We start from the raw sequence: 22,997 nt of genomic DNA, 5'->3' as shown, positions 1-22,997 counted from the left end.
GGTTCTCATTTATGTTAATTGGACCTAACTGAAAGTACTAAGTTAGTTCACACAAACATTTTAATTACTACACAGTTATATTTTGAGTTTTTGCATATCAAACATTTTAATTACTACACAGTTATATTTTGAGTTTTTGCATATCAAACATTTTAATTACTACACAGTTATATTTTGAGTTTTTGCATATCAAACATTTTAATTACTACACAGTTATATTTTGGGTTTTTGCATATCATACAATTTAATTACTACACAGTTATATTTTGAGTTCTTGCAACTCAAACATTTAATTTACTAAACTTGTGTATTTTTAGTTCTTGCAAATCATATGTGTCATTTACTATACTTTTCTATTTGAGTTCTTGCTAAGCAAATTATTTATTTTCTATATCAGGTTAAATCAACTTCTAAAATCTTTATCAAAATGCTTCAGCAATTTCACAGAAACACATGACATATGTAATAAAATTTTGGCAATTTATTTCACAAAAGGATTGCTCCACGGCACATTTCATACATTTAAACTAGCATGAGACAGTTGCATTAAACATCTCTCTTCAATTTACAAATGTGATACAATCTGCAGTCAAAAATTAAAGTCTGTTTAGCAACCACAAAAGTAAAGTTACCCTTTTAATGGGTTCAAGGTAACATAACTGTTTAATAGCATTTAATATTTTTCAGTCAAAAATTAAATTCTCTTAGCAACACAACATACCTTTTAACAGGCTCAAACTGTTTAACAGCCTTTTATAAAATGAGAAATGAGCAAGTTATGCTTAACAGCCAACTTTATATATTAACACCACACAGTTGCATTAAACATGACAATTTCTTAAACTGAACCGGTTTGTTTATACAATAACTAAGAACTAAGAAGATATAAGTAAAAAATCAAAGTAACATCAGTTAGATAACATTTAAGTAACTCTTTTTGTCTTTTGTGTGTGCTGAGGTAGTACAAGTTATGCTTCACATCAACTCGTTCTTTAATGTTTGCAGGCGAGGAGACAGTTTCCCACCTTCCATGCCAAGCAAAAGTTTTTTGCACAAATACAAATGTTTTTGCAAGTCCTTTTGGAATATGTATGTGGAAAGCATACTGGAATCCAAACAGGACAAGAAAGGCCTCTGGAAGTTGGTTGTGGGTGGGGAGTGGACCAATTCGTCCTCAAGAACAACAGAGACATTCACTGGGTCACTATGCATTTGGGCATTAGAGCTGTAACACACAACCGTATATTGCTCCAGTGGCTCCTTCTCAATGTGCACTTCAGAATCTTCAAGCTAAAAAATCAGAAACAAAAAAGATTAAGAACATGAAAATGATGCTGCCAGAATTTAGTACATTACTTATTAGGAATTATCCGTTACATGGCTTCTACACAGGTGACTTTTGAGTTCACCGAATGTGTGAAACATGCAGGGGCAATCATGATACATACATGGAAGTGGACTTATTTTTGAGCAGTGTCTATGTTCTAGTCTGTGGTGTCTGAGGAGGTGGAGTCTTGAACGATGAATCTTTTTACACCCTGCACTCCCAGTCTAGCCTCTTATTTGAAATCTGAAAAGAAACATTTACATGGTTAAACACTATGATTCAAACAGTAATAGCATGCAGGATCTAAAAATAAACAGGTAGCAAACGCAACAATTCTCTCTCATTAAAACACATACATTGACAAATGCAATATAATGCATATTAATAGTATACATATATGTCTCATTTACATCTCATTGCGTGATATTGAGTTAATCACTTAAACTGCCATGTGCACAACGATTCACATTAACCACTGTTTATTACTTTTAGACCAGTCATTTAACACATCGACTAATAGTATAAACACAAACTTAAAAACCCTGATCAATACATATAAAACTTGCATTGCCATAACCTTAATATACACATCATTAGAAACAATCATTTTGACCACGCTTAAGTTATCGTCACATTGGGGGGGGGGATTCACGTGAAACCTACTTTTCATTAAACACAGTTTAGCTACTTTTTAACTAATAAAGTGCATAAAACAAACTCATAATAATTCCCACAACAGTCACTGAAGCATTAAAGCAATAAATAATAGGTTTTCTAGGAGTTTTACCTGCAATAAAGGAACAGGTATAGAGACAAAGAAACACGCTGAGTTTCCCTCGATCAGTGTATTGTTCTATGATACTAAAGGAACGCGTGCTTGACCCTAGTCACCTGTCAACGCCCCCTACTGGAATCTTCCAGTACTGCAGTCACTAAATTCCCTAGCCAAATATGCCATTCCTCACAAAAGACAGCAACAATGTGACAACGCATCTAAAAATATTATATCTACATCACATCTAACTGTTAAACACAATTATGTACATGAAAAGTAAACATAATGGCCTTTAGAATTGATACATTGAGGTGATACTTACAGCACCCCATGAAGCGACCGATCCATCATCTTGAGGAGAAGAACTCAAACGCGAGCAGCTTACGTGAACACGGATGACGTCAGACGCAAAATCTCTAAACTGAGGGATTTTAAGTTGGAGTACATTAAAGAGACAGTTAGTGCAAATTAAAAACAACATGCATTCATCTAACTTAAAAAGTTTAATTTGTACAAACTCATAAATATCTGAAAGTTCTAAATACTCAACAAGGTTAATTAATTTGAACTAATTGTAATGATTTAAGTTAACAGTACTAAATAGAATTAATTACTTTGAGCATTCGGGTTTACAGTGTATATATGGTAGCTAAAATGAACGAAAGCTGTTTGTTGTTACGATCAGTTATTTCCATATTTAACAGTATTATTTCAAACGAATAAAATTTTAGTTCGGATTTATGGTTTACTTTAAATATTTTGTTGTATATTGTAGCTACACCACCCCCTCTCCCTTTTAGACGAGGAACGTGTTTATAGTAATAGTCTTGTGGGGTGGATTCGTTTAAACTGATGTAATCGTCTGCTTTAAGCCAGGTCTCTGTTAAACAGAGTGCATCTAAGTTTTGGTCAGTAATTATTTCATTGATAATAGGTTCTTTACTGGTAAACGATCTAATGTTAAGAAGGCCGAATTTTAACATTTGAGTTTCATCTGTTAATGTATTGTGTTCTAATTTTATGTTAATAAGATTTGTACGAGACGAGGTAAACGGTGCTCTGTATTTATTTGTTCGAGGAACAGACACAGTCGAGATGTGTTGGTACTCTGGTAAAAAAGGCTCTATGTGCTGGGATAAATGAAGTGAACATGAAACAAGTAAACTTAACATATTTAACCACAAATCAATTTAGCATTTTTTAAAACATATAAAATTGCATTCAGTGAAACCTTTTAAACGTAATATTTAAATTTTACTGTTAATCCAAAATAACAATTCAATTATTTGCATTGTCCATGTAATTATCACTAACTTAACATGGTTTCAGCAATCTCTTACAGATTCATTCTATCAGGTTTTTTAATGTGTCTAGTCGATCTTCTCAGCACATTTGTGTATCTGTATTTGAGTCAGTGTTGCAGTTACTTGTTGTGCAGAATGTGGATGAATCAGGCACAACACAGCTTTGATTCTGCTCCTGAATGTTGCTTTGACTCATCTGTTCTTTTTCTTCAACCTTTAGCAAATCACATTGATTTCTTCTGTTTATTTGTCCATCATCCGTTTTCACAGCATATGATCTTGGAGCTACTTCCTGCATAACTGTGGCCTTCTTATTCCAATTCTCATCAACTTTGACTCTGACTATGTCATCCATTTCTAAAGGTTGTAGACACTTTGCATTTCTGTCATAGTAGAACTTTTGTTTTTGTTTGAGTTGCTTGAATTTCCTGTTCAACTTGGCATCTCTTGTTTGTGTTAAACAACATGGAAGTGTAGTGCGAAGTTTCCGCTTCATCAGCATTTCGGCTGGAGACACACCGCACTCGAGAGGTAAGGTTCTGTAACTGAGCAAAGATAGGTAAGGATCAGACTTGCTGTCAGCAGCCTTTTTGAGAATTTGCATTATCACACACTTTGCAGACATGCTAGAGAGTAAGGCCATTTCAGGGTAATATGAGTAATAGTCAATCACCACTAGATAGTTATTGCCTTTCAGATGGAGCAGATCCATTCCTACCTGAGAGTGTATCAGCCATCACTAAGTATTTGCCAGGTGTATAAATCAAATTGAGATCGTACCTCTGCAATTTCATCATCAAACGCTGTATTCTTGGTGTCATCTCATTCAGATTCTTCTTCATTATTGCAACTAATGGATGATGATCTGTTTCTGCAATGAAGGTGGGAAGACCATATACATAGTTATGAAATTTCTCCAGTCCGAAAAGCCCATTCTTTGAGGCATCCGTAGACACTTTGGTTTTCTTTGTAGGATCAAAAAACTGCAATACAGGTGCAGAGGTCAATGCTGTTTTCAGCTGTTGCCACTCACTCTCATGCTTGTCTGTCCATACAAAGTCAGTTATTTTCTGTAGGAGTTCTCGCAGGCAAGACGTTTTTGCAGAAAGATTTGGAATGAACTTCCCTATGTAGTTGACCATACCCATCACACGTCGTACTCCTTTACTGTCTGTGGGACTTTTCATTTCTAGTATAGCATTGATCTTTTCAACGTCTGGCTGTATCCCCTGATGTGACGGTTTATCTCAGAGGAAAACAAGTTCTTGTACACCAGACTGACATTTGTTTCTGTTTAGTTTTAATCCACTCTCTCTGATTTTCTGTAGCACTTTTGTTAGTCTGTCGTTGTGCTCTTGTAGTGAGGATCCCTGTATGATAATGTCATCTATGTAGGCTCTGACTCCATCAACTCCTTCAATTATATTCTCCATCGCTCTGTGAAAAATTTCAGATGCAGAAACAATTCCGAATTGTAGTCTGAGGAAAGAATACCTTCCAAATGGAGTATTGAAAGTACAGTACTTTGTGCTTTCTTCATCCAATCTTATTTGCCAAAAGCCTTGGGAAGCATCTAGCTTTGTGAAGTATTTAGCACCTGACATTTCGGTCATGATTTCTTCACGCTTTGGTATTTGATAGTGCTCACACCTTATGTGATTATTCAGATCCTTAGGATCCATGCACACCCTTAAATCGGCATTCTTTTCTTTATGCACACCATCGAGTTCACCCAGTCAGTTGACTCCTAAAGTGGTCATTCTGTCTAATTCCTTCTTTAGACGATTTTTGAGCGGTGCTGGTACTCTTCATGCAGCATGCACAACAGGCTGTGCATTTACTTTTAGCTGAATCTTGTAAACATGTTGTAAAACACCAAAGCCTTTGAAAATGTAATCAAAGCTCTGTACTATGTCTTCTGCAGAGACACTTTTGCTCACTACGCCATTGACTTGGTTGATGTGGTACACTTTTTTAACAAGATTCAGTTGCTCACAGGCCTTGTCACCTAACAGCGAGTCCAGCTCCTCTGCAACAACAGAGAATAGCAGATGATGCACTTTATCTTTTACTGTTACCTTCAGCTTGCATACACCTAGAGAGTCAATACTTTGTCCATTGTAATCCTTCAGGAGTATTGACCTTTTCTTTAGTTTTGGCTTTTCTCTCAGTCTTTAAATGTCAGACATGCTGATCAAGTTAGCCTTTGCACCAGTATCTAACTTAAGTGTAACCAGTGTCCCATTAATCTCTAGTGGTGCTACCCATTTGTCTTTCACTGCATCTTTACTCTGAGCATGAACTGATGAAGGTGTGTTTTGAATAGTCTCTGATACCATCTTATTTTCACATAGGACCATTCCAACAAAGAATGTATCTTCCAGGTCTGTTTCATTTACCACCTTGACTGATCGCTCCTTGCGTTTCACTGTTCCTTGGGAAAAACATTGCTTGGCAAAATGATTTTTACCCTTACACTTTGCACACAGTTTTCCATAAGCTGGGCATTGTTTAGGCTGGTGCTCATTACCACAACGCTTGCAACTATAAGGGACATCTTTTGGTTTGACAGGTCTATGTATTCGTCTTTTCCATTTGGAAGATACAGCACCAATTGCAGCATCTGTGCTTATAGACGCGCTCCTTGGTAACACATCACCAAACGTCTTGACATGCAGTTGAGCAAGTTCACTAGCCTGGCAGATTTTGATTGCCCCTAGCAAAGTTAGCTCAGTTTCTCTCAATAAACGTTGTCTGACTTTTACATCATGAATGCCAAAAACAATTTGATCCCTTATCATTGAATCATTGAGTTGTTCAAAGTTGCATGTCTGTGCCTTGAGCCTCAGATCAGTCAGGAAGCTATCAAACATTTCTTCGGGCTGCTGCAAACGTGAACGAAACATATATCTTTCATAAGTTTCATTCTTTTTAGGCGAACAGAGAGCAGTGAATTTGGCCATTACATCATCAAGCTTGTTTTTATCTTCGTCTTCTGCAAATACGAAGGTATTGTACACTTCAATAGCCTGTGGACCAGCAATCGTTAAAAGTAAAGCAACCTTACGTGCATCTGGCTTTGCGTCCATCCCGACGGCTGACATGTACAACTCAAACTGTTGCCTGAAACTGCGCCAGTTACTGTCGACATTTCCAGTCAGTTTCAAATTCACCGGTGGTTTCAAAGTGTCCATTTTGATGCTGCAGCTTAGTTTGATTTCACTCCTGGTACCATGTTTATGAGTAAGTAGTGTTTCATAATGGAAGTTAAATGCAATCGCGTTTGTAATTTGTGTTCCTCTAATGGGGCAATAATGGGGTAATATGTAATACATGAATTTTGTAATGAATAGTCTAACGATTTTTTGTCGTTGTACCCTATTGTTATATGTCTTTTTGACTAATTACATGTTTGTTTTACTTGTCTATATCGTAGATTCACAGCAGGACACACCCTTCTACACTGTAGGCAGCAGTAGAATTGATGTATAATGCCAAACATGCAACATCAGTGGGCACACAGTACAAGGAGTCAGACTGGCATACGAGGAGTAAAGGTGTGTAACATATTTGATGTATTTAGGTAGTGATACCACTACAGGTCTTAAATGTATAACTGATGATGACAAAGTTTTTTTTCTGCATAATCATAGGAACCCAGGCAGTAGTGTCGTTTGACAATGTTTCCATCACCATCATCAGTGGACGCCTTCCATAGCCTGATTCTCAGATTTGAAGCACAAAATGTGGTTACCTTGCAGCCATCCATTACAATGAAAATGCAGACTGTCACCAAGCAGTAACATAAGCAGGAGAGGCAAAGTACAAGGTTGTGTTCCCATAGTCTAAAAGGGGGAAATACATTGCAAGGCAAGTAAAAACACAAGCAACATATTGTAAGCAGATGTATTTTTATTTAAAATATATTCATAAATAAAAAATACGTAAAAAAACACTTAAAATGTATGAAGCAGGGAAATAAATGATCAAAACAAATGATTTAATGACTGCAATATTTTTACAGTTATGTGGATGACGTGAACAGGCTTGTGTTTGATGAGGTATTTGAGGACCCAATTAAAAAGCTGAAGGAAATCCCGATTCCAATGAATCTAGCATCACAGTTTGAGAGGCCTTCAAAGGAGGACGTGATTGCATGCTATCTCAAGCAAAGTTTCGATATGCCATTTATCTGTACACAATATGGTTACTAAAGTATGTTTATTTGTATATTGTTCAACATTTAAATATATATTTGTAATAAATAAATAAACTTTTCAATGAGTACTATTTTTCTTCAAGTTACATCTTTTGTAACTGTTCTTTTGCATACTTTGTTACTATAATGCTACTTTAGTGTTATTAGTTTAAAAAATTTTAATAAAACTTATAAACACTTACTCATCTAGTGAACTGCGCCCATAATCGGTACTATAAATGTTCTGTGTGTAGGGATTCAGACAATTTGTGCAAAACCTGGATGAGGAATCATGCAGATATGAGGCCCTGGAACCTGTTGTATTCTCCTTAAAACCTAATAATAGTAATAACACAGCCCTTATAAGTAAGCAGTGTTTCATAATGGAAGTTAAATGCAATCGCGTTTGTTGACGGACATCGTTTATACTGTAATGGCCGTCTGAACTTTCTAGATCGAGATTGAACTGGTAAGGCAGTACAAACACAATCGTTTATAGAGAAATATAACTGTTTGTTTATGTTCACATATATGTACTATGGGAGACCAATATATTACAATAAGCTGCTAATTTGTTAACAAAATAGGTGCTCTTTAAACTCGATCGGGAGTGCCGTCTTCTGAGAGGGGGCACTAAGCTTGACTGATTCCAATGGCTCAAAACAACATGATCTCACAAAGTTCCGTGGGATAGTCACGGAATTTTGTGCTCATTCATCATATCAAGTTTTTATCAATGAAAACTGTGATACTGGTTGCATTCGCTTTGATATAGACCAGGGGTGGGCATCGAGGGCCACAGTCCTGCAGAGTTTAGCTTCAACCTTAATCGAACACACCTGAATGTCATTTCCAAACAGTCCTGAAGACTTCAATTAGATTTTTCAGCTGTGTTTGAATAGGGTTGGAGCTAAACTCTGCAGGGACACTGGCCCTCAGGACCAGGAGTTGCCGACCCCTGATATAGAGGGTAGGGGAGTACACGCATTCTCAGTCAACAATTCGTGCCTACAGTTCAGGCCTGCTGACTCCAGTGTAACAAGGTTCTCACCATTCCCTTCAAGGATCAGGTGGCGAACCAAGTTTTAGGACCTCAGAACAGCTCTTTGTCTGTTACAGAGGACAGCAGAATGGAATGCTAACTCCAAGCAGAGGATGTTCACATTGGGTGAACGACTGAAAGGGAACATCTCAGTTACAGATGTACCCCTTGTTCCCTGAACGAAGGAAATAGAGACATGACGTCCCATCGCTACGGTTTGCTGTACCACTGCTGAGGTGTCTGGGTCTCCTAGGCTCGCCTCCTCAGCCAAAAAAATACTAATGCATCGCAGCTGCTGCTCTATGTATACTTGCCTGGCAGGCCATCGTCAGCAGATGTAAATACTGTATGCCAATAATCATTGGCTCATTTTTAGACACACAAAACTGTTTTGTCTTTTTAAGCCAGTTCCTAATTTGTCGGTTACCAACGTGATGTCTCCGACCCCTTCCTTCAGGGGATGAGGGTTACATCCTTAACCAAGACAATCTCTGTGCAGTCATAGAAATTTGAATAGAATTCTTTGTTGCTCATAATTTTTGTGGCTAGTCAAGAAAAACAAAGGGGCATGGCAATCAAAGGGCATACGCGTTATGATGAAAATATTTTTATTTAAAACAAATAAAACTTAATTTTGAAGAAACTATGACAGAAAATGAACACAAGAGTTAAAGGAGTGTAACTACTGTAGCATGTAAATAATGCACATAAATAACGTGAGCAGGAGCACTCAACAATTTATCGAATCAACAGGCATGTGAAATCTAGCTAGCAGGTTGTTCAAACAACAACAAATCACCAGCTAACTTACTTCAAATTTGCAAGAACTATAGCCTAATACAATAACAGGCTTAAATAAACCCAAAACATAAGTCCACTTACAGTTCTCACGTACATGCGTTTTATCAACTACTCCAGACAGTTGACGGACCATTTCGGCCGTGTGGCGTGCGTGTACGCTCGCGGTGTGAAGTGCCTCTGCGCTATTCTCCGAGATGTTTTATCAACTGGCTACTAGTTATCCTCAAGACAGTGACGGACCACATCTCTCTCATTTGGCCATGTGGCGCGCGTGCCCACATGCGATGTAAAGCGCATCCACGCTATTCTCAGAGATGCACTTGACGGCCTTTTGTGCAGCACTGACCTAGTTAAGGCGGTAGGTTTTCCCAGCTTAGGTGGGCCGCCCGAACTGCAAAGTGCTGTGGGAAACCCTGCTCTGGAAAAGACACAAATTACATAAAGATACAAATTCTGTCCAAGGCAGGATAAGGAAAATTGTAAAAAAAATCCATTTGGCAGCAGGGTTTGTATTATATTACAATTTGTTTTTTACTGTGGTCTACCTGTGTCTACATGCTAATTCCACGGAGCAGCAGCAAACCAAAATCAAACATCACAAAAACTCTGGGACATCATTTATGCTTGTGATAAAACTGGATTTATTTAATGTTAGACAGGGTCAAACTGAAGGCAACATGTGCAAATTATTTTATGTAATCGTGTGGGCACACTTTTGTCTAAATGTATCAAACATTACATTTACATTGATTAATTAAGCAGCTTGTAGCAGCTTTTATATGTGCATTACACTGTGGTATATGTTTTGACAGTGTGTAATTCTATGTTTTGTGAATTAAAACAAATCTGTATATTTTTATATTCTTAATTAATCTACAATGTTAATTTTAACCGTGTTCATTTAGATCTCAATCTTTCTTTAGATCACTTAGTTTGTGTTTTCCCCAGCAAATGTTGCTTTGTATTTTGCTCAGGCTTAAACAGAATGATGTAACATTTAGGTGCAAATATACAGAAAAGTAAACCAAAGCTTGATGCTAAAATAGCAAATATCTCCACAGCTACAGTAAATTTTCCAGGTGAACTGACATATGATGGGATAAATGTGATCCATACAGCACAGAATATGAGCATACTGAATGTGATGAATTTAGCTTCATTTAAGCTATCAGGCAGCGTCCGAGCCAGAAAAGCCAGAATGAAGCACATGAGAGCCAAAAGACCAATATAACCCAACACAGCAGAGAAACCAAAAGTAGAACCCAGACTGCATTCAAGAATGATTTTCTCCTTATAATATTTCATATTTTTATATGGGAAGGGAGGAGATATTGTTAGCCAAAGCACACAGATAAGAACTTGTATAAGTGTAAAGGCAAGAACACTGAGTCTCTGTTGTGCAGGCCCAAACCATTTCATGACATTACTTCCTGGAAGTGTGGCCCTAAAAGCCATTAACACCACTATTGTTTTCCCCAGAACACAGGAAATACAGAGGACAAAGGTGATCCCAAATGCTGTGTGACGCAACATACAGGACCACTCAGTGGGGCGACCAATGAAAGTTAGAGAACAAAGAAAACACAGAATCAATGAGAAGAGCAACATGAAGCTTAGCTCAGAGTTGTTGGCTTTTACTATGGGAGTGTCCTTCTTACTGTACAACAGGATGGCCACCAGTACACTTATTCCTACTCCAAACATAGAGAAAAAGACTAACACTATACCCATAACTTCTGTGAATGACAGAAACTCTACAGCCTTTAACACACATTCAGTGTTCTCAGTATTAGACCAGTATTCCCCTGGACACTTCTGGCAGTTATTTGAATCTGGAAAAAAGATTGTGATCACTATAAAGATATATATAGAAAATATATTCAGTTTCTGAACCTCTTTAATAATAAACTGAATCCTGAATAGAATGAGGAGTACCCAAAAAGAGCAACTAGCCAGTTTTCTTTGGATCTTAGAGATGGTCTGAAGTTTACCTGTCTCATTACTGATTTCTCCATCTGCACATGTAATACAGTCATAACAGCAGACAGGTCTTCCTTTCTGTGCGGCCTTCCTGGTACCTGGAGGACAACTCTCACTGCACACAGACCTTGGCTTCTACATGAGAAACATACACAAAGAAACATATTATTTGTGTTCATTTAGATATTTATATATATCCCAAGTAATAAAATAAATATATCAATAATATTAGGAACAGTGTATTGTATCTTTGAAATGTAATATAATGTGCATGCCAGGTCTTTGAACCAGAATATTTTCCCAATTGGTTCGTTCCGAACAGAATCAGTATTTTAACATTTCTGGTTTTCTGTCCAACCCTTAAATTGACGTTCCTTAACACTCTGGGGTCGAGTGCGGCGCGGGCGCCGCAAGCTCTTTATTTTTCATTCACTCCGCAAAGAGACTTTTACATAACTCTGCTGATTGTGGACATACAGATATGATTTATTCATCATTTAAAACGTTAAAGTGTCTAGTTTTTTTCTGTCCACTCCCAATAAAAACAGAGTGTTGTGCTTTTCGCAAAATTAAGAAAATAATGATGCGCGTTTTGTTCTCTCTCCCTCAGTGAAGTCCTTTCTCAAACGCGTTAGAAAAATAAACTGTAACTTAACGAATACTTGTCATAGAAACAAAAGACAAATGTCTACATAATGCTTGGAATGTCAGCTTTTAAATGATGTAAGTGAGATCGAAAACATATATTGTCATTCGTTGTAAACTGTATGAGAAGGAGGAGAAGTACCGTCTCTCTCTTGTTACCTGATTATCTGTAATGAGATGAGATCGCCACACCCCCGCGCCATTGAAGTGAACGAGCAGAAACATCCATATGCATAACTCGTGCCTCCTGCAGTCAATGGATACGCAATTCACAATCCAGTCACTCCATTCCTTGTTGTTTCATCCGAATGCACCAAACACGACATCTAAATCCTTATTTACTTACGTATGTGTGTCAGTATCTCCAGACGCGAGTGTTTTCTTTGTTCATCCGTCAAACATTTCACGCGATGGGAACACACATACACAAACACACGAGTCAGGAAATTTGACGCGCTTTTTGGTATTCTTATAAAATACGCGATTGCAAACAATACAATCCTTATTTAGTTGCGTCTAAGCGCATATCTATGCACAGCAAGTTTATTAAACACAGGACGTAAGTAGACGTAAGTCATACATACCACGTAATATTACAATAAGTACCCTGTAATTATGAAATACTTAGAGAATAAATCATTTATAATTTACCATATATTCTTACCCCCTTATTACCCCAAACTTAAAATATTGTTCCCTTATACATACAAGTACATACTGTAGAGGTACTCTGTTGTTACGAATAGGTACGCTCTAAATTCAGTTTAATTACGCGGTACTTTGCGGGTCGTAAAATAAAGTGTTACCAATGCTACATTATGTAAGCAGCATAACTGAAATTCTGACATGCCTATATTTGTTAAGTGCACTTAAACACGCGCGCACACACACACACACACACACACAGACGGAGGACGAATTCCAAACGGCGCTTCGGGAAGAAGATGCAGCATAAACAGTCGCTCTACATAAAGTGAAAATTACGTTGTTTTTCAGTGCTTTATTCGTCAAATGTATTTTAATGGACTACAGTATGAGACACAGTAGCGCAACTCTCTTTCAAGTTTATACATCTAGAGTTCTGATCTTTGAAGGGCAGAGTTGGACAGGACACATTCAATCGCATATGCGTCTGTGCGTACAGAAAATTGCTCACTTTAGCATCTTTTTGCAGTTAAATGGTTTAAAATCAATTAAGTGTTAACATTCGCAAGCCTTTGAAACATGTGCAAATGATCAACTTTTACCCTATTTAAATTTGCGTATTAATCCACGAATCGCATGTGAGCCAAACTGTGGGTCGTGATCTGTACGGAGATCAACTGTGATCCGTTACACCACTTATTAGTATTAAAAAACCAACATCTTGAGATACTTGGTAGCCTACAATATTTACCTCTTATGATTGAGCATTAAAGACTTGGGCTTGAGTAGGCTACTTGCTGCTACTCATTTCTCAGATGAGCATGGATTAAAGTTTTCCGTCGCTAGATGGATTTCCGTCAATTGCAAAATTATTAAATTCACTTTTCATAAAGACGACGTGTATTTACCTTTTTTAAGTTGAATGTGATCAAAGGCTGGATGTGATCACGTTCCTCTCTCCACTGTAAGCGCTCTGTAATTACTACGCACCGGATCCACTCCAGGTTTTCTTGCTGTATCACGTTAAGCTGAGGTAAAACTTTGTTTCAGCTAGCATGGACAAACTTATAATGCAGAAAGGCTCCAATGTTTTGGCGATTGATAAAGGTGTAAAAGACAAATGGAGATTGACTTGGCTTAGCGAAATTATGAAGATTGGCAAGCCTTTTAGTTTGTGGGATAAGAAAACCAAACCGCCAGGTAACTTACGTGTCTTTGCGATTAGGGGTCCTGTATTTTGGGGGTAAATGATTTCTCACGTACGTGATCACCCCTGTCACGTTTTTGACTGCTATGCTCATCAGGCCAGTTGCTGATACAACGGGTTTGCTAAACTCGTGGGTAAACTTCATGTGGCGCCACAAGAACCAAGATGACATCCAAATCCTGTGAGAGCGATTGACGAGGAATCATAAGAGGAGACTGCTTCCGAAATGCTCTCGCGGCACTTTGATGTCATCCACCTGTCGATTCTTGCAGTTTCATTTGCGTGTGGTCTCAAAAACGTAACATTTGTACATATATTTAAGCGCCGCAGTTTATAAACAAGTGATATTAAGCCATTCAAACACAAACAACAGTGCTAAATGCGCCCGCTGTTTCTGTGTCAGAGCTGAACAGCCACGCATTCGCTTCTCATTGAGCTTGTGAGTATTTTTGCCACTTTATTGGCCTTAAATACAAATGTGCGTCAAAAATCCCGTCTTTGCAAGTATCCTCATAAAAACCCGACCATTTAGGTCTTAGGAGAAAGTAAACAGCAGAACCATTGTGGATAAAATAGCACATCAGCGCTGCCTCTATTGTAACATAATAATTTGTTGATAAAGGTACAGTCATCCAATTTACAACTGTCACTATGGTTACAGACATCCTGTGCGAATTGTACACTAGTTTAACTCGAGTTGCTCATTCAGGGTTTATATTCATACATAACGTTACTGTATTAGAGCTGTAACTGTAAGCTGTTGTGTGAACAGAACAGACCCTGGATTATTCGTTTATGTGTACTGAATAATATGATAATAAAAAGTTGTATTTGTTCACATTAGTAAATGCATTATGAACAAATAATTTTAAATATAGAGTATAGAGGGTTTTCACGACGCGTCATCAGAGCGGAAGACGCCATATTGGAGGCACTCCACATCACAACAGAGCACAGGCACTGAAGTATATCCCGAACGTCGTCAAGGACAATGGTTAATTATTGCCGTGTTTGAGGTTGTACCAATAGGGCTTATTCGCAAACACCGGAAGTAGCTAACCGCGGCCATCTTGTTGACATGACATCTGTCCTGCCCCTAGATTTGAGATGAAGTGAGCAGTAGCCTAATGGCTTCATCTCGTCGGTATCAAGAGAAGATAAGCTTGATTGGTGTGGAACCATATCAAATAGACCCAATAGCCTCAAGTAAAGATCCGTCCTTATTGCCAGGCGTAACTTATCCGGATATTTATAACTATATCGTTCATACAGTATCCGCATACTACATACAAGCACTGAAGGGCCGTTCACATTATAACGATAAATATAACGATAACTATATTAGCGTCCACATCACCAAACAATACGTTTATGCTAATTTGCTCACGGCACTCGCGCAAATCACTTGCCTTTAATATTGCTTGTAATAAAAACTTTTGCAGATGTCCTCAACACGCTGCGTTTCTAAACAGTGAATCTAATAGTTTCTAAACAGTGACTCTAATAATTTGTGTAATCTCTTACCTTTTGGCATAACAGTTAATGTAATAGATTAAAAAGCATTACGTAGTCTATTTTCACAGCAACTGCAGGTAATCTTATGTTATAGACCTCAGCAATGAGCTTCACTTTCATTTTAAGTGCTCGTGCACTTGAAGTTCAAATAGATTTTTAATGCTATCAATGGTTTATCCTTCATCAGGTGGGAAAAATCGCTCAGAAAATGATCCCAATGATGTCGTTCATTGTATCTGTATCGTTATAGTTTTGGTATGAGATCTGCTATTCTCTTTAATATAAAACGATTTTCAAAACTATATTTTTAATAGTTATCGTTATAATGTCAACGGCCCTTAATTCCCTACCTAGTATGCCAGACCTATTATGTTCATATAGTTATTAATACTAATTTAATAACTGTCTCAATTTATGGCAGCTTATTTGAAAGAGCAGTTTCAGCCACTGCTTACAGCTAACCATATGTGATCAAATTATGGGGACAGACTTTGCTGTGAGGCATATATCACTAACGTTACCTGTGGTAAAATGATGGGGACAGACTTTGCTGTTGGGAGTCTCTCCTTCGCTGGTTCAACTCCTCTGTCTCCTTCCTTTCATGTTTTCTGACAGTCGGTGTCGCATAAAAACTAATTCTGGGGTTCTTTTTGCTGTTGTTAGAACAGCCGTGTATTACACCACACACCATCTCGCGATTTAAAAAAAATTACATCGATAATACCATGGATAATACCCACGCTGCCTCGCTTGTCAATTGGCAGACTGACAGTTCTATGTCAACAACATGGCCCCCGCGCACATTGATGACGTAGATCGAATAACTCCTATAGGACAGATTGAGAAAAACATTTGTAATATTATCGACCTCCAAAAGTTATTAAAAACCAGGGAAAGGAATTCAAGAAACTATCAGAGGAGACGCTTGTGGTTGGCAAAGCTCAAGAAAAAGAGTAGTATTGTATTAGAAATATGATTAAAGTCCATAAAGTATAAAACAATTATGCTTCTACTTGTTGTGCTTTATTCAAAGAGTATTTAATATGTACTTTTAGTGTTTGCACAAAATGTACTTATACAACTAAAATTTGCACTGCAATGCCTTAATGCCAGTTTGCTTAATTTCTCATAATACATTTTCTATTGTAATGATAATAATATTTTTGTAGTAAATGGTAAAAACAGTTGCTTTTATTGTTTTACTGTGTGCTTATTTTACTGTAAAACACTTTGGTAGGACACTGACTATTTTAAATTTGCTATATAAATAAAGCTGACATTGACATATGGGCTCAGCATGAAAACCAGGTAGTTGACTATATTATCGGGATATGCAACTAAAGGAAGAATCGCCGGGTCATCACGGATCCAGTGAAGAGGCAGCTTACTCGAAAGGATCTGCACCGCCTATAAATTGTAATTTCTTGAAATATCGTGCCTTTTCTTGTAGTCCAAGTCCTTCCCTATCCTTTGCATCTTGGACGCGTTTTCTGTTGTTTAAACATGTCTACATTCACTTAAAGTATCAAAAGCGCACAATAATCCATTGTACTCCATTCAGTTCTTTACACTGAGTGCCTACACAATGGCCGCGCATCCGGGTTACCGCCCAGAACGTGACGTCGGTGAAAACCCTCTAAGCATTAATGAATTCTTGTTTATGTCATTACAGTAATTGATGGTTGTTCATGGTGCATTCACTAATGTTACCAGTTTCAACTTTGATTAAAAAAATTATTAGTAAATGCTAAAATAAATACATTTACAATTAATAAATAATTAATTAAAGATTCATTAAAGGTGGTGATATTCATGTTTTCTTTTTACATAGTGAGTTATTTAGCTGTTTCGCCTTCATCTTAAATGCCATGCAAACCACAGCTACCTATATATGCCACAGGAGACTTCAATATGGAATTTATCGCAAAAAATCTCCCCTTAAAATGCTATTGGTCTGGCCTACATTAAGTTTTAGTTAAAAAAATATGACTTGGCCTGAAAAAAAATTCAGAATTTTTTTCACTTTAATCCATGCCGATGAGTCAACGACGACTGGAAGTGAAGTTCACAAAGTCATATTAGACAGAAATCTTGTCAAAGAAGGAAAAAAATAACGGTATTAACCGGTTACCATTATTTAAAAAAAAAAAAAAACGTTTCTGTTCCGGAACATATATTTTTTGATTAAAAAATGCTAATTTACAAGAAAACATGCAAAACTTCTAACTGTGTCTGATATATGGTTCCCTAGTTTAAAAAACCCTGTAGGACAAATAAAATGTAATTTACCTCCTGATGTCCTCCAGTCCAGATTATGTTTTCAGTGTTAAGTACAAAGCGCTGGTCAGGGGGCAGTGAAGCATCATAGTAACCCACTGCTTTAAACTGAAATGACCCATCTGAGGCTTGCTGCCAGTTCACGACTTCATACTGGGCTACTGCAGCACCACTGCTGTCAAAGCACACACGATCTCCAAAATTTACTGTAAAATTTACTTTTTTCAGAGCCTCAACCATCTGGTAAAAAGAAAGATTCAAAAGATTATAAGAGCAGCAATTTAAAATTAAGCAAATCTATAATACATATACCTAACGATTACCCACATTTTTGTTTACCTGCTGTGGTCGTATTGTGAGGGCTTTTTCACAACCTTCTTGTTCTTTGCACTTCAACAGACTGTGTAGTGCATAAGCCACAGCATAGACTGCTTTGTAGACATTGTTTGCATATCTATGTTCAGGCACATCTTCATTGTAATTTCTTAGCATAAGCAGATCTTGATATCTGCTGCAATTTAATGCAACTTTAGATGAAACATCATCACTTTTTGAGCAAGGAAGAGCTGTTTCCCAGAATCCTTTCATAACATAATCTAAAAACCCTTCAATGTGGATTTTTCTCACTGCAAACCCCAGTGACCCACCCATCACTTGAAAACTGTTTGGAGTGATCAAAGTCTTAGAACTTATCCATCCGACCACACCAATCATTTGGAGGCCTGTAATGTTCTGAATACTCATTTGATCTATTAGTAGTCCCATCTCAAAAAATGAAACGAATGCAACAATCACTTTTGCTGTACCCCGTTTTATTATTTGTACCACTTTCTGGAGTTTTTCAGACTCTGTTCTGTAGAATTTCACAGAGTACTCTACACAAATCCCATCCTTCTTGGCTGAATTCAGAAAAATATCCATTCCATTGTTTCCATAGTCATTGTCACTGTTCACAGCTCCAACCCAAGTCCAGCCAAAGTGCTTGACCAAGAGTGCAAGTGCTTTGCCCTGGTAATAATCACTAGACGTGGTCCTGAAGAATGAAGGAAAATCTTTCCTTTTACTGAGACACTCACAGCCAGAAGAGGGACTTATCTGTAAAGAAAATCACAAAAAAACAATGAAGCAGTTATCAGTTTGGTAATTGTGTAAAACGTTTACTGTCTCTTACCACTGGAATTTTGAAAGGTCCTGTGGTTCTGGACAAAATCACTGTGGTGGCAGACTCAGTTTCCCCTATAATAGCATGTATAGGAGACTGTCCATTGCATCTGTCCCCTTCTGCAAACTCCTGATCATTCATCACTGCCATGATTGCACTCATAGAAGACAGTTTTGAAGCACAGCTATCATATATTTTGTATCCTATAGAAACATTTGGAAGCAAACTCTTATTTCTGTTAATCTCCTCAATTGTATAAATCATGGCTTGAGCCAGCCTGAAATCTCTATAACTCACACTGCAAAAACAGGAAACAAAAAGGTTAGTAAAATATTTTTTAAACACATTATCTGCATTTTTCTCATAATTCTAATATAGCAAACCTGGAGCATGACAGAAGCTCAGGTTTTTGAGTAAACTCAAATGAAGGTAAGGTTTCTTTACTGTGGACTGGAAAAATTGCACCAATAGTTACGTCTCCATCCCTGGACAGCAGCGGGTATTTAGGGTCTCCCATTATTCGACAAAGGGGGTTTTCTGCCTTTGCATTCAGTTGATGGAAAAGTGGGAGTGTGTATAGAAGAAAAAGCATCCCAAAGATTGTGCTCACCTGCAGCTGCAAAATGTGATTGAACAAATTCTGCAGTGGCTATACTTTTATAGTAAATATGGATGAATGATACGTAGCTAGTGATCTCATAGAGGAGAGCATGATGTATGTGTATCATATTGCAATTAGTTTTTCATTTTACAAGGGTAATTTCTAAAGCACTTTAAATTATGTTTTATTAACAAAGTTCAGGAGGAGCATGTTCAAATAATTAACCTAATTACCTTGTAATTATGACCAGCTGTCGACAATCGGCAATTAAGTGTTCACCTGATTGGCATCAACAGAAACCTATATAGACTGGTAATCAACTCACCCTCATTCCTTGATAGTTTCAGCATGAATTGGACATTGCTTAAACTTAAGACAAACATCAACCAACGCCAACATCTTCTCTAAGTTGTTCCACAATCTTCACATCTCTCTCCAACCAACTCTTCCATCTACAAAATCCACACCCCGCCGCAAAACCACAAACTAAACAAGGAAAGATCACAAAGCTACATCTCTACTCACCAAAAGGTTTTCCATCCTCGCAAGAGCGGTTTCGTCAGACCGCACCAGCAGGCCTTCAGCCTGTCCAAGTTGTGATCCAGATTCTGCCGCCAAGCCTCAATCTTTTCGCTCCGAAGATCGCCGCAAAGCAGCCTGCCATGCACTGCATGATGCAACATATCCCAGCGATCCAGGTTTCCCATCCAGCTCAAGCATTTTTCCGCCAGCGGCGTTATAGCCTTGCCTTCACAAGCCTTTCCGTCTAATTTCTAACCCTTTCCCCTGTCTGTGGCCTGTGGCTCCACCATCGGGCTCGCGCACGAGGCTGCCTCCGCTAGCAGCGCATGCCCAGACGCCCCTACCTTTCCCCCTTGCTTTTTGTATAATTATAAATCAAGCCGGTATGACATACATACACAGCACACATTAATTCGTAACTTACATCATGTTGCCAGTTATGCAAGAAATAACTTCAAACCCACATGCACTGGCATTGGAAGCAGCTCCTGTTATCCAACAGCTACATTGATTTAATTCCATACTGGGAAACGCGATTGTTTTACATAAGGAACACAACCCGAGCCTATATTAATTCCTGCCCTGCATCCGCAGGTGACACATTGATGTTGGTTCGCTGGCTCGTGTACGGGACCCTGCTCAGGGGTGCTTTTCCCGAGCAACGGCATAATGCACTGCTGAACCACCATGCCGTGCATAGTTGGAGAGGCCAGCTGGCTTGTCATGACTATTTCCCGAAAACATAGCAATTTTGTCGCACATCCGTCCCTGAACTATGTTGGCTCAACAATAAAGTAAATGATGTCAAGACAAATTAATCCGTCCAGATCGATTTAATTTCATCTTATTGCTGTAAACTACATACATCACATCTAAAGACTGCTTTTGTTGGCATGTTTTAGTTCTCTGTTGTTTAAAACCAAGATTCGTCTTTCATTCGCAAGTTTCCTTCTACGTCACTCATTCCAGGGATTCCCCATGGTCTTAAAGCTCGTAGTTCTGCGCAGTTTTCCAAGAACAGCTCTTCAATTCTGTTTACAACCTAAAAGACATGAAACAGACTTTGTATATATTTAGATTACGTTTGTAGAAGGCACTGCATGCTGCTTTCTTATTTTGTTTAAAAGCATGATTTTCCCAAGTCTACATGTTATACTAGGAACTAGGAACTATACTTCTAACCACAGCTGTCCAACTGATATTTGGACATTTAATGCCGCTGATAAATAACGTCACTGAGCCTGACTAAACTTAAAAGCACTTTATTTGAGATCTTTTCAAATAAAAGATCATGTCATTTAATTCAACATGGATGAAAGTGCAATTTTAAATAAATTATTTATTGATAAATAATGTTCTATTAAAGAAGCGGATTTTGTTTGTAGCCTATTGCCATCAATTATAGTTCTTAGAATTAAAATTGGTATCGGCCAGAACCTGTATCGGCATGTCACAATTAAAGTAAAACCGAAATTCTGAATTGGCCAAGGAAATTGGAATAGTGCATCTTCACTTGAAACCCCCACCTCAAATGCCTCTTTAGATACCATCCTCCAAGCTGTATCCCCCAGAACCCTACAAACCTACCTAACCCCTTGAAAGAGTTTCAAGACATCCACGCTCGTTAGGAATCAAAAGAACCCACCCCACCTGTCCTGATGCAAGACAGCCAGTAACTTTAGAAATACTCACCATATGCATCTCCACCCTCTGTCGAGTTTACCACTCCACTAACACCGCCCTCATACTCTACGCAATGTTTATTCTGGCCATCACTTGCAACTTCAATCCAAATAATCACCCAACAGTTTCAGATCTATCACTTCTGGACAATGATACCATTTCTTATTCCATCAAACAAAGCAAGACGGACCAAATGAGGAATTATGTGTGGAACCCCCACTGCTATGGAAGTGGTTTCCACAATTTCTCTACTGCTACAGCAGTGATGTTTTCCTCTGTTCTCACATCAAACCGCTCCCACATCAGAGAAACCCAACGAACCCTCATCAGCGGATCCCACCAGCTCCAGGACAACCCAAACAAGACTATCTCCACTGCCATAACATTGATTTTCCCGCTGCTCCCGCAGGAGCCAGCTGTTTACTAAAATCCACTGCCACAGTAGTGGTGTTTTTACCATCTCCCGCAGGAGATCTGTTCTCCATTGCTGCAGCGGTGTCATTTTCTCTGCTCTCGCAGGAGCCCTGCTTTTACTAATCCCCACTGCAATAGCAGTGATGTTTCCCCTGCTTCCGCAGAAGCTCTACTCTCCACTGCCGCAGCAGTGACGTTTCCTCTGCTCCCGCAGGAGCCCTGTTTTCCACCACCGCAGCGGTGTTGTATCCTCTGCTCCCGCAGGAGCCATGTTTTCCACCGCCGCAGTGGTGTTGTTTCCTCTGCTCCCGCAGGAGCCCTGCTTTCACTAACCTCCACTGCCATCGCAGTATTGTCTCCTCTGCTCCTGCAGGAGCCCTACATGTTTCCCCTGCCCTCGCAGGAACCCTATTTTCACAGCGGTGCCATTTCCTCTGCTCCCACAGGAGCCCTGCTTTCCACTAATCTCTACTGCCATCGCAGTACTGTCTCCTCTGCTCCTGCAGGAGCCCTACATTTCACAAATTCGCCACTGCCGCAGCATGTATGTTCCCCCTGCTCCCGCAGGAGCCCCGTTTACCACCATTTCATATTCCGCTTTTTTGGGGGGCACCTACACTGTTCCCAGCTGCTGTCAGATGTCAGTATTGCAATCTTTTGGGGGGTTATTCTGGGTTCGGGCCTAAGGCCGAGCCCAGAACCCTCTCCCCGCCAGGAGGCGCTCCGGGCTCAGGCCATTAACGAGCACGGAGCCCTCTCCTCAGACAGCACGCCAAATACACACATTAATTACCCTGTTCAGAATTATTTGTAAGTGTGAACTCGTGAAATTATGTTTTATTAACAAAGTTCAGGAGGAGCATGTTCAAATAATCAACCTAATTACCTTGTAACTATGA

General features: G+C 38.6%; 1 protein-coding gene and 1 long non-coding RNA gene across 2 annotated transcripts; both read right to left on the bottom strand.

Moving 5' to 3' along the window:
• Window positions 1-620: 620 nt before the first annotated feature.
• On the bottom strand, window positions 621-2,177 carry LOC141349781 (uncharacterized). The gene is made up of 3 exons (XR_012357811.1): window positions 2,115-2,177; window positions 1,449-1,570; window positions 621-1,290 (listed from the first exon to the last, which is right to left on the bottom strand). It is a non-coding gene; the product is annotated as an uncharacterized lncRNA (long non-coding RNA).
• Window positions 2,178-9,964: 7,787 nt separating this feature from the next.
• LOC129419789 (extracellular calcium-sensing receptor-like) lies at window positions 9,965-21,765 on the bottom strand. Its single transcript, XM_055174975.2, has 6 exons — window positions 19,262-21,765; window positions 18,888-19,176; window positions 18,056-18,811; window positions 17,729-17,956; window positions 11,439-11,562; window positions 9,965-11,279 (listed from the first exon to the last, which is right to left on the bottom strand). The coding sequence occupies exons 1-6, from the start codon at window positions 19,468-19,470 to the stop codon at window positions 10,372-10,374; spliced, it is 2,514 nt and encodes an 837-aa protein (XP_055030950.2). The 5' UTR covers window positions 19,471-21,765; the 3' UTR covers window positions 9,965-10,371.
• Window positions 21,766-22,997: the final 1,232 nt, after the last annotated feature.

This window comes from Misgurnus anguillicaudatus, chromosome 15, assembly GCF_027580225.2.
Source record: "Misgurnus anguillicaudatus chromosome 15, ASM2758022v2, whole genome shotgun sequence".
In the NCBI taxonomy this organism is placed as follows: domain Eukaryota; kingdom Metazoa; phylum Chordata; class Actinopteri; order Cypriniformes; family Cobitidae; genus Misgurnus; species Misgurnus anguillicaudatus.
This window is presented reverse-complemented; position numbering and strand designations above follow the sequence as displayed.